The sequence below is a fragment of the Rattus rattus genome, chromosome 11 (assembly GCF_011064425.1).
Source record: "Rattus rattus isolate New Zealand chromosome 11, Rrattus_CSIRO_v1, whole genome shotgun sequence".
Lineage (NCBI taxonomy): Eukaryota > Metazoa > Chordata > Mammalia > Rodentia > Muridae > Rattus > Rattus rattus.
In genome coordinates, this window is record NC_046164.1 from 67,644,213 (window position 1) to 67,664,298 (window position 20,086).

General features: G+C 44.8%; 1 protein-coding gene across 1 annotated transcript in view; it reads left to right on the top strand.

The window, feature by feature from the left end:
- The window catches only part of Stk32b (serine/threonine kinase 32B), a 238,002-nt gene that overhangs the window by 174,549 nt on the left and 43,367 nt on the right, over positions 1 to 20,086 (top strand). The window contains 1 exon segment of the mRNA XM_032916591.1: positions 9,506 to 9,543. Coding sequence (XP_032772482.1) covers positions 9,506 to 9,543 — 38 coding nt within the window.

Below are 20,086 nucleotides of genomic sequence, written 5' to 3' on the forward strand. Positions count from 1 at the left end.
GTCTATGAGGCCATTTTCATTCAAACCACCACACTGACCATACTGTAACCTTCTCAAATTATCATCTGTCTGAGACCTCAAACTATTACCTCATATGGAAATAAATCTTTGCTGATGTAATTCAGGTGGAATTAAACAAGTTCCTGCTAGATAAGGCAAGCCCTGACTTCAGTGAACGGGACATTAAGAATGAGAAAAGGACATGGCAGGACAGAGAAGGAAGAAGGTGTTGTGAAAAGGGTAATGTCTGAGCTCTGGGGGCTATCCAAAACTGATTGAGGCAGGAAGGACTCATGCTTAGAGTCCTCAATAGAAGCATAGGCCTGTAGACACCTGAGACTGAAATCTAGCTATCAGGAACTAAGAGAATAAAGGTCATCTCTTAAAGCCTAAATTTTGGTAACCTGTTACAGAAATCCCAATGAATTCTCTACTAAAATTCTTGCCATATCTGCATATTAATATTTTCTGTTAGTCTTAATAGTTTTTGCTATGATGAATTAGTTCCAAAAATGCAATCAATCTGCTTGTTAGAGAAGCAGCGGCTATGTTTGTTATGAATTCCAGAAGCTAGTTTTAGTTTGTTATGACTGCTACCTTAGGCTGGATGGTTCATAAACAACAGAAATGCATGCATTGCTCTCAGTTCTTCATCATGGGAAGGCCAAGGTCAAGGCCAGGAGAATCAACTTTTTCCTATAGATTGTTTCTCGCTGTGCCCTAAGAGAAAAGGCTCCATCAAACTCTTCAGGAAAATTACTAATTTCTCAGTGAGGGGGAGCCCACAGGTCCCAATCACACACACCACCCTGTACCTCGTTTTATTGCTTCAGGAATTAAGTTTTTGAATGTGAATAGGGGACATTAATATTCAAACTACAAACATATATCAGGTCAATTCAAAATACTAGTCAAGCTGGAGAGATAGCTTAGTGGGTATGGGTGCTTGCCATTAAATCTGATGACCTGAGTTGGACTCCTGGCTTCCTGCATGTAGAAGAAGACAAAGTTGTTACAAACTGTCCTCTGTCCTCTACACATGTAATACAGAGAGAGAGAGCAGGGGGGGGAAGAAACATGGCAGTAGTCATGGATAGATACCATCACTTGCAGGTTGAGCTTCTCCTTTGCTTTGTTAGAAGGAAAGAGGTCTGAGGTCAAAGTGATCAATACCTGAATCAATATTGCTACCTCTTCCATTTAACTAGGATGGACTCTGAACTTCTAGAGGCGAATTTTTCCTTAAACACGATCCAGCAAAGACAAAGGGAAGGGGGTGTGTGCTTCCTGAGGTCATCACCAATTCTGCTGGCCCCCACAGTCCTCCATGAAATTTGGGGGTTAACAGCTACTTCACACCCATGCAAGCCCTGGCCCAGCTACCTCTCCCAGTCTCTCTGCTTACAAAGTCTGGTGGGGCTCATTTGTCTCTTCTCCCATTGAAATATTAGACCTAGGACTTGCTATTTTGGCCCATGGCTACTGAGCTGTATCTCTAGTCCCCTTTGTAATTTTTGTTATGAGACACAGTCTCATCAAATTATCCACGCTGACCTTGAACTTGTAGTTTCCCTTCCTCAACTTCCCTAGTAGCTGTATTATAGGCCTGTGTCACCACGTCCACCCAGCACTCTTTGGTCTTTCTAAAGCACTTGCTTTGCCATGGGACACCTTCATGTCCAGCCACTGTGCATGTCCACACAGGGTCTCTCGGCAGCTCCACCAGCTCCCACTCTCCTTTGGAGGCAGACACAATGATTAACCCACTTTGTAGATGAAGAAATGGAAGTTTGGAAAGACTGTGTAAGACCTAGGGCTACTTAGTTTGGAGTAGAATCCAAAGGTGACTCCCAACACTGACCATCCAAGACTGTGACTTTCATACATTTTAGCAGCATGTCCTTGTGGATAGAATTGACAGCATCTGGGACCTAAAAATAGCAATCCTTATGGTATCTGTTCAATTTGAGAGTGCCATACAGACTGTTCACAAGCCAAGGCTCCTTAGTAAAACATAGCAGAAAGCCCCCCTTTTGTGCTACCACTCTGAGCCCTGTGGTCAGTTATAGGCATGTCTGTATGCTGTCCCCCTGAGCTGCCAATCTGTTTCTCTACCACCCACATGGACTCACACATGAGCCACAAGGTAAATGCCCTCTCCTTCTTGCCAAACTGGGTGCCCTTGCCCCAGGGTTCAAGGGCCTCAAATGCTGAAACACAGCATCCAAAGAAAGCAGGGCTGACCACCACCTCCCCTGTGTTTTAATGAGCAGCTTTTATTAGATCACAACACAACAAGGTGTTGCATGAGGAGGAGGAACAAGCTGTTGACTTGGGTCTCCTGAACTCTAGGGACACCGCCCTCCTTACCTCTCGCCGAGGTCCCACTTCCAAATCCTTTCAGCATGAGACAGGGATGATGAATATTCAAATCATAACACCCCATAAGCAGAGCAGGGCTCTCACTCCCCGCTGGACGTGGAAGACATTGCAGGCTGTCTTGCCTACAAAAATGGAAGGTGGTAATTGGCCTGAAAAGCTGAAGCTCCTGATGCTGCTAACCTACAGCCACCTGGGAAGCCATGCTGTAGTCAACAGGCCCTTCTGGTGGGGCGCATGCCTCAGTTCAGCCATAGAACTAACATTTTGCTTGTGGGCTTGCTGGTGCTGTCCTTGGTCCTGGAGACAAGACCACAGGAGACAACCCGCTCTTAGGCAAGCTAGTCAGTAAGCGTGCTTCTCACACTGGGTGATGGGTGTATGGAAAGAAGGCTGGAAGTGCTAGGGTACTGGGGATCAGCCTAGGCAAAGGGGTGATCCATGTGTATTTGAGCCTAGCCCTCCCAGGTAAGGGTACAGCAAAGTGAAGGCCACTGGTGAAACTCTGCTCAGCTCCGCAAACTGGGACAGATGGAGGAAGATGCAGATAGACAGATCCAGGTCACCAGGGCTAGGAGGTGTGTAGTGGGTTCTGTAAGTTTGCCCATGTCTGACATCATAATTCCAGGTAAAACAGACAATATACATGATGGCCCCACAGGAAAAATTCCTTCTGCCTAGTATTCCTACAACTCCATTCCTGTTTAGATAAACAAAGTCCTGCCAGTGTATTGTAGTTGACCCATCTTCAGTTCAGCCACCTGTCTTGCCTTGGAGCCTCAGGCTGTGTCAGATACCCAAGATCAGTAGTAACCCCACAGTCTGGGTGCGGATGTGCATTCTTCTAGGTTTCAGAGTCCTGATCACACAGGACACTGCTCAGCACTCTCCTCACTAAGTGGCACATGAGATTCCTGGTTTCCTCAGCAGGTGAATAATAAGGAAGGTTTGAGTGGAGAGTGGCTGTTGTATTGTGATGTCACACAGGATGCCAGAGGCAACACTGCTCTGTGATGCAAGGAAGGGGACCTGTTGCTCAATTGGCTGTGAACTAATGAGGGAAAGGAAGAGGGAATAAGTTCTGGCTGCAGCAGTTGGTGGGTAGAAAATGCTGAGTGGGAGGGGGAGAGAGAGAGAGAGAGAGAGAGAGAGAGAGAGAGAGAGAGAGAGAGACAGAGACAGAGACAGAGACAGAGACAGAGACAGAGACAGAGACAGAGACAGACAGAGGACAGACAGGGACAGAGATGACAGACAAAGAAAGGAAGAGGGAGAGAGAGAGACAGACAGAGAGACAGACAGACAGAGAAAGACAGAGAGAGATAAAGACAGAGACAGAAAGACAGACAGAAAGAGAGAGACAAAGAGAGAGAGACAGAGGGACAGAGACAGACAGACAGAGAGGGAGAGAGAGTCAGACAGAGACAGACAGAGAGAGACAGCAACACAGACACACAGAGAAAGACAGAGAAAGAGAGACAGATATATATAGAGAAAGACAGAAAGACACAGAAAGACACAGAGAGAGACAGAGAGGGGGGGTGAGGAAGCCAGTTCTAAATGGGTCTTGGTTCTAATTGGGGAGATCAGGAAAGTGCTAAAAGTTTGGAAGAAAAAGAAATAGACCTGAGCCATGGAATCTGAGCTAGGGGAGAGTCGAGGATGAGGACATGGTGGACCGGACTGAAGGAGAAGGCCATGGGATGCAGAGCCAGTGTGAACAGAGAATTGCACTGAGCATACTGGACTGACATGGTCTGTGCCTGAGTTTGAAAACTTTATATTAATTGCACCACAGCTTCAGCTGCCTGTCAGTGGTTGTAAGGCCCCTGGCAAATACCCACCCACCCTCTCCACTGTTGCTTGCCTGCTGCTGTAGAGGCTTCCTCCTGAAGAGCTCTGTGGAAGCAGACTGACTCAGACACAGACCATCTCAGCTCAGTATGCTCAGTGCAAATAGAAAAAAATGCAACCTGACCTTGGGAATTGGGTCTGTGGAAGCTCTGGGGCTCTGTGATGCCCCAGCCCACAGGAAAGTGGCTCCCTCATTATGCCTAGAGAGACAGACACTTGTCTGCCTCATTCATGGAGAAAGTCATTGGTCTCAGTATGTTCTCGGATTAGTTTGCACCTTCTGAAAGCTTAGAATTGCTAGGGATGTGCTTGGAAGTACTGAGGCAGATACAACTTCCTCAGTCACACAGCTCACCTCCAGCCAGGGCTGGACAGAGCTCTTGGACTGAATTAATTAGTGTCACCAAGTAATGGCTGCTCTTGGCATAGCTAAAGAAGTCATTATCCCCAAGCAGTGCCTGACCATGGATGGAACAAGAGAAGAGTGAGGTCAGCCATGTGAGGCTGCATGCTATGTGCAAGGCACTATACCCTTCCCAGCTTGTGGACACTGAAAGAATTGTTTCCACATGTTAAGCCAGCCATGCGTGTTTCCCACATACATTCAGCATACTTGGTGGCTATCTTTAGTTCAAAGTTTGCATACATGTCTTGGTGTTACTCTTTCATTTTTAAGACTGTACTTACGCAGAGAATGAACCCACCAGGGCTGTTGACCCCAAAGAACCATGAGAGGACTTGTGAAGGGGGAGGGCCAGGGCCAGATGTGCTTTGTAAAGTCACAGGGTCATAGTCTAAAAGACGTGCACTTTGATATGTGAGAGATGATAAATCCAAAGTATCCTGGATTTCAGAGAGAGATTCATTGCCAGAATAAAGAACAGTAAGCATGTATCTAAGTTTCCCACTGAGAGCCATTCACCCAATCAGACAGCACTGATCCAGAGATAGACCTGAGGATGACAGCTGGTTAGCATGTAGAATATACAGAGAACTAAAAAACCAAAACCAAAACCAAAACCAAGCAACCCAATCAAAACCAGGACTATGGATCTGAACAGAACTCTCAACAGAAAAGTAAAATTTAAAAAGACTAAGAAATGTCATTTAAAAGTGTTCTATGTCCTCTGCAATTAGGGAAATGCAAATTATAACCCCTCTGGGCTTTTCAATAGTCTCCATCACTGCCCGAGATCATCAGTGTGGAATATTAAGAAGTCCCAGCAAAGAACAGAGGCAAAAACAGCCTCCTAGCCCTCCTTGGCCATCTATCTGTGCTGTTATTAAAAACAGCCAGCAGGGCCGATGTTCTACAGTGTTCCTGAGCAGGGCTTGAGGTTCATTCCAGGGCAAGCCCGGGTTTGATAGCTTCTCAGGCGTTCGTTCTATTGGTGTGTCATCTTGACTGGCTCAGAAGTGAGAGTCTGTCCACAGCAAATAACATCACGGCTGCGCCCATCGGCTCCATGCTTCTCCTGTCTGTTCTGGACACGCATCTCGTTTTCAGCAGGGTGACGCACCAGAGCTGAGATACAATCACTGTGAAAAATGGACACAGAGGAAATGGACCTGGAAGGGCTGAACAAGAAGCTCTGATAAGAGGCTCAGTCCAGAAAGCACTCTATTATATCCCAAGCTGCCCTACCGGCCTCCCCATGCCACCACCTCTTGAACCATGCTCTTGCCAGAAAATCACATTCAGACAAAATCGAATTCACTTTCTAAAAGCTGGAGGGTCTACCCTGGAGTTCTTCCAAGCACCTGTAGTCCTAGTCCCTGCCTGTTTCAGCTGTCAGTCTGGAAGGCACCCTGAGCAGTGGATCAAGGCTCCTGGAAGCCACATAAGGCAGCCGCTGTTTCTCATTTTCCAGATGAGGAAGCCAAGGCCTAGAGTTGAGTGCCCAGGACCCCATGGCTGGTGTAGTATAGCCCCACAAGCAAAGGCCACTAAGTTGGAGATTTTCAACCCCCCATGTTTGTATTCCAGAATGCAGGCCCATCTCTTCTAGGCCCTCTACTTTGGCCCTCATAACTGCCAGTTTTGTATACCCTGGGGATCCTCTCCCAAGTTCTCAGGGTGCTTGGCAGAGTTTTGTCATTGTATCTTAAAACTGAAGTTCCTTCATACCAGCTACGTACCGACCACAGGCTTCATTTCCTGGGGTCCCCTGCCTGACTTGGCCATGCGGCCTTGCTCATACATGAAGGCTCTCATCTTCCAAGACAGTGCAGGCCCACACTGCGTGTGCCTCAGCAAATTCTGCAATAAGATGACAAGCTGGTGGAGAGGAAGTCCCATGTATTCTGTCCTATGACATAAATGGGGCTGGGCAGTTGGCTCAGTGGATCAAAGCACTCACTGCTCTTCTGAAGGTCCTGAGTTCAGTTTCCAGCAACCATGTGGCAGATTAACTGTTTGAGGCTGTCTTCTGGTGTGCAGACATACATGCAGACAAAGTGTCCATATACATAAAATACATTAAAAAATAAAAGAAAAATAAGCAAACCAAATCAAGGCCACCCATCACCTTGGGCATATTCCATGGGATGGAGGTCCATTGCAGGGTGACACGTCCTCCTCTGGGACTCTGGCTGCCTCATTCCCAAGAGGACAGCCTGCTTCTTGCCTGTCACATGACCCTAACTGTCTCCACCAGACCCTGTCCCAGGTTGCCATTGGTCATTTGTCATGTACTTTCTCTTGGGTCCCTCCTAAGATGCTAGTCCACTGGTCAGATCAGTTTTACTCTGTGTTGGGGAACAGAGTGAGAAGAGACTCCCCCGACACTGGAGCCTCTGCTCCGTGCTAAGAACAGACATAAAAGTAGTGTTCTATGCACCCGTTATTTAATCCATTCAGCAACGGAAACTGAAGTACAGGGATAGCCCACCTGGCAGGAGAGGGGTGGACCCAGGCAGTCTGAGTCCTCAGCTAGACTGCCAGACAGGACAGCCCCTTATCATTGGTCACAATGGTGCCCTGATTTATGGTTCAAGATGCTGGTAGCAGGGGCTTTCTAATGTGGCTCATGGAGGTAAACTGCATACCTACCCACTTATCTTCCAATATGCCAGGGTAGACAGCAAATGACCACGTCATTGGCGGCTTAAAAACTTGGACTCCACTCTCCTAGGTCTGAAACCAAGGCCATGCATTCAGGGCCGCTTCCTCATTGGTGGCTTAAAACTTGACGTGGGCACCCATATTCCATCCATTGCCACTCTCCCCCAGGATAATTTCCCCTTTAGAGGTCTGAAACCAAAAGGCCTCTGGGGTTATGGGTGGATGTTGAGACACTGTTCAGACCTCCTTCTCTTAGCTCTGTTTTTCAATGGGTGGGATCTCATCCCACAGTGGCCTTAAACTCATGTTCCTCCTCCCTTCCTCCTCCTCTTCCTCTTCCTCCTCCTCCTCTCCTCCTCCTCCTCTCCTCCTCCTCACCTCCTCCTCCTCCTCCTCCTACTCTTCCTCCTCCTCCTTATTTCCCTACTGTGCATATGCCTCCATTCCTCCTGCCTCATCATTCATTTTCTTTTGCCAGTGTCATTCATTTTTTCTTGTTACTGTAAAATTTTATTCTTTGAAAATTCCATGCATGTGTTCAATGTCTCTTGACCATACCCACCCCATGCCTTCCTCCCGGCCCTTCCCAGACATATCTCTACCCCAACACTTCATATCCTCTTCTTATTTTTTATAATGCATGGGATCCAACTAATGCTATTCACAGGTGCATGAGTATGCATCTATCCATTGGGTCGTGGAAAATATATACCAGTGTCCACCCACCCAAAGAAAAATAACCCTCCCTCCCTCAGCAGTCATCAACTCCATGTCACTTCTCAGTTGGGGCATAGCATTGGACGCCCCTTTCCCTCCAGGCTAGAATTTTTAACTGGCTTGATAGAGTATCCGTTGTCCAACTGCAGTATTTGTATATATTCATTGGAGAAAATAGTGTGTTTCCTTCATACACTTTCTCATACACGCTAATATCACATTCCTGACACACTTATTTCCCCCTTGAGAGACGCTGCTAGGAACCACTCTGGGGAAGGAGCTAGTGCTTGCTGACCTAATTTTCACACACTGACACCAGAACCTGACTCTCGTTTTAATTTTCTTTGTTATCAGGTTCATCCTTCCCTTAGGGCCCCCTTGTCTTCTCTACACACAACCTCTTTGGTCACGTGGATGGCCTATGAACCCGGTGGCAGGGCCCTGTTTATTTAATGCTCATCAACATTCACAGGCTCAAAAAAGGCTCAATGAAAATCAGAATTGACATATAGATGCTGTGCTGCTCTCCTGTCCCTGGAGGAGATTGCTGGCATCAGCAATAACCCTGCATATCTCCTCAGGTAGAGTTAATATTTGATCAACTCGGGAGCAGTTATTCTTTATTTCCGAGAAAGCTGTCATTAGTCATCTCAGCGCAGCTGTGACATTTACTCTGAATGTGTGGGGTGTATGTCTCTAAAATCTATGGTTTTCCTGCCACAGCAGGTCGGGGACAGAGCTGGCTGTCACAGGCCTACTTTTTCTTTCCCGTGCCATTCAGGTTCTATGTGTGCACACAGGTAGTTGGCACGTTCCCAAATACAAAGATCATAGAGCAGTGTCCTGTCTTTACAAATTGCTCCTTGGTTTGGAAAGGCTGTTTGCTGGCATGGCAACATCAAATAGAACTTTCTAGAAAGCTACTCCTCCTATCCAGATTGTGCTCTTTTTGGGGTTCAGTTTCTAAGAAGTTCAGGAGACCCTCTATGAAGGGCCAGATCATAAACTCTTCAATCCTTCAGAAGGACTGCAGTATCAGATGTTAATCTTGGGGAGTGTGTGTTGTGTGTGTGTGTGTGTGTGTGTGTGTGTGTGTGTGTGAGAGAGAGAGAGAGAGAGAGAGAGAGAGAGAGAGAGAGAGAGAGAAAGAGAGAGAGTATATGCTGTGGGTATCTATATGTCTATGTGGGTCTATGTGCATACATGTGTCTGTGCATCTAAGTGTGAGTGTGTATGCATGTGTATGTATCTGTGTGTATGCATGTGTGTCTCTGTGTATGAATGTGTATGTTTGTGTGTGTGTCTATGTGTGTCTGTGTGTTTATGCCTGCCTGTGAATGTGTGTGGAGGCCAGTTTTGTGTCAAATTTCCTCATTAATCATTTTCTTCCTTGCTTTTATGCAGGGCTTCTCTCCCTTTGCCTCTAGCCTGAGATTGTGGTAGCCTTTGGCTGGCTCAGGATTCACACCTCTCTTTGTGTTTGTTTTGCAGAGACATCAAACCAGACAACATCCTGCTGGACGAGCATGGTGAGTCAAGATCTCCTTCCCCCTTTCCCTAGGGCCCCAGTGCAGCATGGGGCACAGGAGACCAATGAGGGATGAGGGAGTGGATCTTAGGTGCTCCAGAAAACATTTGTACTGTTCCAGTCCTGACAGTGACATGTGTCACATTCTGGGCAATGCCTTGTCATGGTAAGTTGAGTTTAACTATCTGTAGGCATCACCTCTGAAGTCATTGCTGTTTTTAGATCTTGGTTTGAGGATGACAGGGTACGGTGAGGACCAGAGAGGGGAATTACAGTAAAGTCCTAGTCCTATGCAGGGGTGCAGAAGGACTGAGAGCAGGTATGCAAGAAGGGGACGCACCCTCTTACCTCCCCCTTTCTCTAGTGAGACACACCCAAGGTCAGATCATAGAAGCATATAAAGATGAAGAGAGGTGCAAGTGCCTCTTGCAGGGTTCCTTGGGAAGCAGAGCCTCAGGGAGGAGCTGTCCACAGGCTGGTACTGGGCAGCATCCACTGCCATCCCGCTGATGGAGAGGACTTTCTGGGCAGACCTGTTTAAGTTGTAGACAGCTGCCCTGAGGCAGAATCTAGACAGGAACACCAACCACCTCATGGGAGATTATAGCCCTTTCATTTATGAAAATTCCCCTAGAAAGGGAAGCCCAGGACCCAATTGGCTGTGTGGCTCTGGTGTGGTCCCTACAGCCATCCTCACTCTTCCCAAAGCCGCTGCACAGAAGAACCTCGGCAGACAGGTTGTGTGTGGTCCCAACCCTGCAGACCTCACAGTATTGTTTTGTGGGTTGGATACATTACTGAGATCTAGGAGGCATGGGTAGGAGGGCCAAGGGAAGTCCCTACAATGAAGGTGGGATGCTGCTGCAGCAGATGAGGATGCAATAGGAAACAGTGGCAGGAACAGCGAGGGAGAAGAGAGCTTTATCTCCCGGTCCTACATGCAGGGGGTCGGGTCTCTCTGGGCCTCATGTCCCCGTTCAGTGATCTGGAGTTCATCAGGAAGGGCATGGAAGCCACTGAAGAATAAATATGAAGTGTGTTGGAGAGGCACCAGAGCCACCATATGGAAAATGGACCAGTAGTAGCAGACGAACCCCCATGGCACCCCAACATGAGCAGCAAGGGAACCTGTTCATCAGAGCCCAACAGGCCAGCTTGATGTGCTGCTATAACGACACATAGGGATCTGAAAGCTTCATCCATAGATTTCGGAGATGGTCGGCAGATGCAGACACTACCTTCTCCATAGGCCTTCACTCATCCACCTGCCTTTGGCTGTGTCCTGCTCTCAAGAGGACACCAGACAGATTAGAGTAGGATCCACCCCACTGGTCTCATTTTAGTTCTTTAAACATCAAATCTCTGAATCCACTTTGTCTTCAACTACAAGGGCCTGCAGTTTAGCATATGAACTTTAGGGCCAGCCCAGTCTAGGCTAATAGGTGAGCCCAGGTGCTATTGTCTATGTGTTAAAAACAGAAGGTGGATGGTCAAGCCCTGAGGTTTTCCTCTGGCCTCTACACTCATATAAATACATATGGATGCACACTTGTGCATGCATGTTCACATGCACATGCACATGCACACATACACATGCACACACAAAAACACACATTGGTATGTCTCTCTACAGTTTACTACAGACTTTGCATGGCCTCCTAGCATATGGAATTACCTGGATTCTGAAGCCTTGGAAACTCACAATGATGTTCCTCTCATTGGACTCTATGGCACATGTCATATCTTTGATGGACATTGGGGCAGAAATTTAATTTTCTGTATCTTTGATCGTTTATCTCATGAGTAAATGAGTGTTACATTTTCTAAAGCTTTTCTATTGAGCAGGTGCCACTCAGTAGGAAGGCACCAGGGGCAGGACCCTGCAGATTTCTAAGTGGGTCATCACATGGCATGTTCTGACAGCGTCCCCCCATCCCTTCTGAAAACCACATTAGGAAGCGATTTGCAGAACAGGGAACCCTGTGTTGCTATTCATCTCATTAGGTGTCACCTTTGAGACAAGAGAGCTGCATTTCAATGAGACGAAAACATCAGTACATACACACATGAATGTTTTATTGATGGTGCTCAGAGCTGCTCATTCCCCAACTCCAAAGCTCCCAGGCAAGCTTCCCTGCTCTCCCTGGTCTCAGAGTAGGCTTCAGCTCTTAAGGTAGAGCTGAAATTTGGGGTCGGAACCAGCAGCCAAATAGAACAACCATGAGGGGTGGGGAACAGAGCTAAAGAAAAGCAGGGATCTGGCAAGAAAAGGTTATGGTAACCTCGCTTAGTGACTAAGAGTTCCTAGCAGTGGGGACTTGGCAGATATGGACCAAAGAGGAAGGGGCATGCCCATGTTCCATTGCACAATCAAGTTGAATACCATGCTACCAGATCACCATAAAAGTATAATCAAGGAGCAGTCAGCTGTCTCACCGATGTTGTAGATGGAAGTGCTACAGGCTAGGCAGGGCTAACCTTGCTACCAATGCTAAGTCCAGCTGAATGGGAGGCCACTCTAATGACGACTACCTCTAGCACTGAGACTTCCTGACTGTTGGCTGACTTACAGTGGCCTTGGTTGGCTGGCGACCTGGATAACTCAGGCATGCTTCTCTGGCTCTAACTCTGTGGCAGACTCATCCCCATGGTTTTCTCATGGCCATTGCAGAAGCAGGGCCAAGCGGAGCTGAGCCCAGGCATGCCTAGGTCACACTTATACTATCTCAGTGGACATCATTTCTTTAACTAGCTTGGGTTTTATGCCTGCCCCATACACAGAGGCAGCCTACGTCACTTCTTCATAACTCTGGGTTGGGAAGAAGCCAAATCCTACAGAATAGAAGGCACTCCAAGGACCCCACCTCTCTCTATCAGGCAAAGGCTTGCTCTAAGAACAATCTTCTATCACCAGGAGCCAAACAAAGCTTTGATAAGCTTGTGCGTGGACTTTGATTGGCTTTCTTTCTTTCCCGTGGTAAGTCTCTGTGATCTCCATGCCGATAAGTGGCCAGAGCACACAAGCTGTGTGCAGTGCGTAAGATATCAGATCTGTGTGGAAGATCAACAGCCATCCTCCCGCTCCACAGCCCACGCAGAGCCCAAAAGCACAGCTATTTTTAGCAGTGAGCATGGAGGGGGAACAGGGGCAGCCAGAGCCATGGGCAAAGCAGCTGCCTCTGGTTCTTATCTCTCTGAGTTTCCAGTTGTTTCCTCTAAACAGCACCATTGAGCTCTGTCTTGGGCATGAGGTGGATCCTGAGAACCAGCTGAGGTGAGAGGGATACTCGGAAGTGGCACAACCCAGATTCCAATTTGATGACAGGAACAACTGTGGAAGGAGGCGGCTGTGGTTGTCTTTCGTCCTATCACCTATCCTGCTCCTCCAGTCTCTCTGTCTCTGCACCTCTTCTGGGGGTTCTCTGGAAGCACAGCACATGGGTGTGCTAACATGGGCCCCAGAGGCAGGCCTAGAAGGATCCCTGTTACAAACCCATGGGTGAGATGAACACTATCAGCCTCCAGGAGCTCTGCACTGTCTCTGCAAGAAGAACAAAGACAGGAAATAGGATGTTCTGCTAGGCCCATTGCACTAAGTTACTCAGTGACCTCTCTCAAATCCTTTTACTCTAGGCCAGTGCTAATGCACCAGAAATGGAAGTGAACGGGGCAGGATTTCTGGATACAAGGAGAGGAACAAGATGACATGCCAAGTGGTGGGCAGGATGTTAGGATGACAATGGAGGGGAGCACAAGGGTCCATAAGAGAGGCCTAGCCTAGGCTGCACTGGAGGGAAGGGAATGTTCTACCCTTAGTTCATGTGGTCAGACTCTGATCATAGGTGGCATGGTATTTTAAGGTGGGGGCTTTCAAAGGTGATCAGGTTTAGATGACATCATGAGATGGTTTGAATAACAGCAGCCCCTATAATCTCACATATTTGAGTACCTAGTCATCAGGGAGTGGCCCTACTTGAGAAGGATTAGGAGTTGTGGCCTTGATGAAGGAACTGTGTCACTGGGGGTAGTCTTTGAGGTATCAAGAAACCCAGGTCCAGTCCCTCGTTTTTGCCTATGGGTCAGACTGTAACCCTCAAATACTTCTCTAGGACTATGCCTGCCTGCCTGCCACCAAGCCCCCAGCCATAATGATAATGAACTAAGTCTCTAAAGGTGGAAGCAAGCGACCAATCAAATGCTTTCTTTTATGAGAGTCACTATGGTCATCGTGTCTCTTCATAGCAACAGAACACTAAGACAACACTGTATAATGGGACTAGTGTCTATATGAGGGAATCAAGGGACCAGAGTTCTCTGTCTGCCACAGCAAGTAAGGGATATGTGTAAATCAAAAGGAGGAACTGTTTTAGCCTGGTCCTGCTTCTATAACACAATCCCTTAAAATGAATAGTCTAGAAATAATAGAAAGTTACCACACCTCTGGAAATAGGATGCTCAAGATCTAAGACTGGCAGAGGCAGTGTCTAGAAAAGGCTACTCCCAAGGTGGGGCTTGTTCTGCATCCTCCAATAGCAGAAGGATGGAAGGGAGGCATGACTCATTTGTGTCTATCCTTGTTATAATGGCTCTCTGTACACACTGGGGTTGCCTTTGTCCTCATTCACCCTTACCAGCCCTATCTCAAATGCTGACTAATGATTACATTTCAACACATAATTTTGGAAGGTGCTGTGTCTTGAACCTGTAACCCTCCACAGACTCGTGTATTTTGAGCTCATTTTTCCCAGGTGGAGATTTATGAGAGGAATTATGTTTTGAGGGTGGCCTTGAGGTTTTATGGCCTGGCCCTACTTTCTGTTCCCTCTCTGCTTCTGACTGTGGATGCACCGTGACCAGACCTAGCCTCTGGCTCCTTCAAGCATGTCCTCCCCACCACGAGGAAACATCTATTTTATTATTTGGGAAAATATACATCAAGAACTCAATTGTTCACCTCCCAGTCTTCCCATGTCAAATGCCCCCCTCTCCCATGAAATGGGGTCCCCCAGCCCTAAACAAACAATAAACAAAAAGAACAAGAAAAGGAAAAACAAGTCTACCTTGAATTGTCCATATACTTTGGAACATGGTCAAACTTCTGGTGGCAGCCCCTGAAAAAGGATGAGATTCCACCTGCATCTGAGAATGGCTAAGACTGAGGAAACCAGGTGACAACAAATGCAGCGGCTCTCCCGCCTCTACAGGACCATGGATGCCAGAGCCTCCCAAGCTTGTTGATAGGGATTGCACATGTAAACCATTCTGGAAAGCTGTTCTGGACCCAGAAAACCCCATTGAACCCTTCCCTGAGGATGTCCACCAACTAACCTCTCTTCATCTACCCTCTCTCTCTAACATATAAAAAGACACATCTCTCTCTCTCTCATATCTCCTTCTCTCTCTCTCTCTGTCCTGCCAAAGAACTCCAGATTCCCATTCCCCAGAGGAATGGATACAGAAATTGTGGTCCACCTATCCATACATTTTTTAAAATTTTAATGGAATATTTCTTTCAGCTTTCAAAAAACAATTTCGGTTTAATAAAATGTCCATAAGCCAAATTGGTTCTCCTGGAAAATATCATCCCCAGTGAGGTATTCCCCAATCACAGAAAAACACATGGTATGCCCTCATTGGGGATAAGCTTGACAAGCCCAAGGGCTTTCCCTTCCCTGGTGCCCAAGAACACATGATTCTCAAGACAGATGATGCAAAGTTGGAGCCCTGGGTCAGTCCATCTTTAAAGTCTTTAGGAACAAGAATATCCTTGGCAGCTCTGGTAGAGAGGCATTGTTGTTGTGATGACAGAAGGAACACCTTTCAACTCTTTCAATGTGGCTTTCATCTAATTCCCCAAAGCCACCTGTTCTAGACAAGATGGATTTGCAAAAAGAAGCATTGACCTCTGCAGGACAGCTGGATGTGTCTCCTGAGAGACACATCTATATACAGTCCCTTTCAGCATGCATTTAATGCCTTCATCAATCTTGAACTGAGTTTGGATGGCTGATAGGAATAGAGAAAGAACTGGGAAGGTTCTGAAGGCCATTCCTTGAGATACGCCCTCTAAACAACAATGCTTCAAGCAACTCCTCCTAGGGATATTTTCCCCCCTTTTAAAGAGGAGGGATCTGACCCATTTGGTCATCCTTCATCTTGAGCTGTCAATGAATATCCTAGTGGATTGCATCTTGGGAAGCCCTTTTAGCTAAGACTGAACCCCCATGAACGTGATTGTTGGGGAGGGCACATCAAGTGGTGTTTTCTGGATGGGGGGAACCTCCATAAAGAAGGGGATGGGATTTTTAGGGGTTCATTGGCATTTGAGCCTGGGAATTTCAAAGTCATTGTTTTGAAATACTTAAGTTAATAACTCCATTGTGAAAAAATGTAAAATTTTTTAATCCATTCCTCTGTTGCATCTGAGTTCAGTTTCCAGCTTCTAAAAAAAAAAATAAGGCTGCTAGGAAGATAGTGGAGAATGTGTCTTTGTTGTATGTTGGAGCATCTTTTGGGTATATACCCAAGAGAGGTATAGCTGGGTCCTCAGGTAGTATAATGTCTAATTTTCTGAGGAACCTCCAGACTGATTTCCAGAGTGGTTTTACCAGTTTGCAATCCTACCAACAATGGAGGATAATGATCCTCTTTCTTCACATCCTCGCCAGCATCTTCTGTCACCTGACTTTTTTATCTTAGCCATTCTGACTGGTGTGAGGTGGGATCTCAGGGTTGTTTTGATTTGCATTTCCCTGATGACTAAGGATGTTAAATATTTCTTTAGGTGCTTTTTGGCCATTCAATAATCCACAGCTGAGAATGTTTTGTTTAGCTCGGTACCCCATTTTTAATAGGGTGATTTGGCTCTCTGAAGTCTAACTTCTTGAGTTCTTTGTATATTTTGGATATTAGCCCTCTATCAGATATAGGATTGGTAAAGATCTTTTCCCAATCTGTTGGCTGCCGTTTTGTCCTAATGAAAGTGTCTTTTGCTTTACAAAAGCTTTGTAGTTTTATGAGATCCCATTTGTCGATTCTTGATCTTAGAGCATTAGCCATTGGTGTTTTGTTCAGGAAATTTTCCCCAGTGCCCATGTGTTCCAGACTCTTCCCCACTTTTTCTTCTATTAGTTTGAGTGTATCTGGTTTGATGTGGAGGTCCTTGATCTACTTGGACTTAATCTTTGTATATGGTGATAAGAATGGATCAATTTGCATTCTTCTACATGCTGACCTCCAGTTGAACCAGCACCATTTGTTGAAAATGCTATCTTTCTTCCATTGGATGGTTTTAGCTCCTTTGCCAAAGATCAAGTGGCTATAGGTGTGTGGGTTCATTTCTGGGTCTTCAATTCTGTTCCACTGATCTACCTAGCTGTCTCTGTACCAATACCATACAGTTTTTATGACTATTGCTCTGTAATACTGCTTGAAGTCAGGGAAGGTGATTCCCCTAGAAGTTCTTTTATTGTTGAGTATAGTTTTCGCTATCCTGGGTTTTTTGTTATTCCAAATGAATATGCAAATTGCTCTTTCTATCTCTATAAAGAATTGAGTAGGAATTTTGATGGGGATTGCATTGAATCTGTAGATTGCTTTTGGCAAAATGGCCATCTTTACTATATTAATCCTGCCAATCCATGAGCATGGGAGATCTTTCCATCTTCTGAGATCTTCCTCAATTTCTTTCTTCAGAGATTTGAAGTTTTTGTCATACAGATCTTTCATTTGCTTGGTTAAACTCACACCAAGATATTTTATGTTATTTGGGACTATTGTGAAGGGTGTCGTTTCCTTAATTTCTTTCTCAGCCTGTTTATCCTTTGAGTAGAGGGGTCGCTTAAGTACACTATCATATCATCTGCAAATAGTGATATTTTGATTTCTTCCCTTCCAATTTGTATTCTTAACCTCCTTTTGCTGTCTGATTGCTCTGGCTAGGACTTCGAGTACTATATTGAATAAGTAGGGAGAGAGTGGGCAGCCTTGTCTAGTCCCTGATTTTAGTGGGATTGCTTCAAGTTTCTCTCCATTTAGTTTGATGTTAGCTACTGGTTTGCTGTATATTGCTTTTATGATGTTTAGATATGAGCCTTGAATTCCTATTCTTTCCAGGACTTTTATCATGAAGAGTGTTGAATTTTGTCAAATGCTTTCTCAGCATCTAATGAAATGACCATGTGGTTTTTATCTTTGAGTTTGTTTATATAGTGGATTACATTCATGGATTTTCATATATTAAACCCTCCCTGTATCCTTGGGATGAAGCCTACTTGATCATGATGGATGATCTTTTGACGTGTTCTTGGATTCGGTTTGCAAGGATTTTATTGAGTATTTTTGCATCAATATTCATAAGGGAAATTGGTCTGAAGTTCTCTTTCTTTGTTGAGTCTTTGTGTGGTTTTATATAAAAGTAATTGTGGCTTCATAGAAAGAATTCAGTAGTGCTCTGTCTTTTTCTACTTTGTGGAATAGTTTGGACAGTTTTGGTATGAGGTGTTCTATGAAGGTCTAATAGAATTCTGCACTGAACCTGTCTGAACCTGGGTTCTTTTTGGTTGGGAGACATTTAATAACTGCTTCTATTTCTTTAAGAGTTAAGGGGTTGTTTAGATGGTTTATTTGTTCCTGATTTAACTTTGGTACCTGGTATCTGTCTAAAAAATTGTCCATTTCCTCCAGATTTTCCAGTTTTGTTGAATATAGGCTTTTGTAGTAGCTTCTGATTTTTTTTTTAATTTCTATAGATTCTGTTATTGTCTCCCTTTTCATTTCTAATTTTGTTAATTTGGATACACTGTCTGTGACCTCTGGTTAGTCTGACTAAGGGTTTATCTATCATGTTGATTTTCTCAAAGAATCAGCTCCTGGTTTTGTTGATTCTTTGTATAGTCCTTTTTGTTTCTACTTGGTTGATTTCAGCTCTGAGTTTGATTATTTCCTGACTTCTTCTCCTCTTGGGTTTATTTATTTCTTTTTGTTCTAGAGCTTTTAGGTGTGCTGTCAAGCTGCTGACATATGATATCTCCTGTTTCTTTTTGCAGGCACTTAGAGCTATGAGTTTTCCTCTTGGTACCGCTTTCATTGTGTCCCATAAGTTTGGGAATATTATATCTTCATTTTAATTAAATTCTAAGAAGTCTTCAATTTCTTTCTTTATTTCTTCCTTGACCAAGTCGTCATTGAGTAGAACATTGTTCAACTTCCATGTATATGTGGGCTTTCTGTCATTATTGTTGTTATTGAAGACCAGTCTTAGTGCATGGTGATCTGATAGGATACATGGGATTATTTCTATCTCCTGTATCTGTTGAGGCCTGTTTTGTGACCGATTATATGGTCAACTTTGGAGAAGGTTCCATGAGGTGCTGAAAAGAAGGTATATCCTTTTATTTCAGGATGGAATGTTCTATAAATATCTGTTAAATCCATTTGGTTCATAACTTCTGTTAGTTTCTCTATGTCTCTGTTTAATTTCTGTTTCCATGATCTTTCCAGTGATGAGAGTGTTGAAATCTCCTACTATTATCATGTGAGGTGCAATGTGTGCTTTGAGCTTTAGTAAGGTTTCTTTTATGAATATAGGTGCCCTTGCATTTGGAGCATAGATATTTAGGATTGAGAGTTCATTTTGAACTCTCATCTTGAGAGTGGATTTTTCCTTTGATGAATATGAAGTGTCCTTCCTTATCTTTTTAAATGACTTTTGGTTGAAAGACAATTTTATTTGATATTAGAATGGCAACTCCAGCTTGTTTCTTTGGGCCATTTGCTTGGAAAATTGTTTTCCAGCCATTTACTCTGAGGTAGTGTCTGTCTTTGTCTCTGATGTGTATTTCCTGCATACAGCAAAATGCTGGATCCTCTTTATGTATCCAGTCTGTTAGTCTGTGTCTTTTTATTGGGGAACTGAGTCCATTGATGTTGAGAGATATTAAGGAATAGTGATTGTCACTTCCTGTTATTTTCATTGTTAGAGGTGGAATTATGTTTGTTTGTCTCTCTTTTGGTTTCATTGCAGAAATTATATTCTTGCTTTCTGAATAGTGTAGTTTCTCTCCTTGTGTTGCAGATGAAAAATCTATTATCCTTTGTAGGGCTGGATTTGTAGAAAGATATTGCATAAATTTGGTTTTGTCATGGAATATCTTGGTTTATCTATCTATGTTAATTGAAAAATTTGCTGGATACAGTATCTTGGGCTGGCATTTGTGTTCTCTTAGGGTCTGTATGACATCTGTCCAAGATCTTCTGGCTTTCATAGGCTCTGGTGAGAAGTTTAATGTAATTCTCAAAGGTCTGCCTTTATATGTCACTTGACCTTTTTCCCTTACTGCTTTTAATATTCTTTCTTTATTTTGTGCGTTTGGTGTTTTAACTATTATGTGATGGGAGGAATATCTCTTCTGGTCCAATCTATTTAGAGTTCTGTAGGCTTCTTGTATGTTTATGGACATCACTTTCTGTAGGTTAGGGAAGTTTTCTTCTATGATTTTGTTGAATATATTTACTGGTCCTTTAAGTTGGGAGTCTTCACTTTC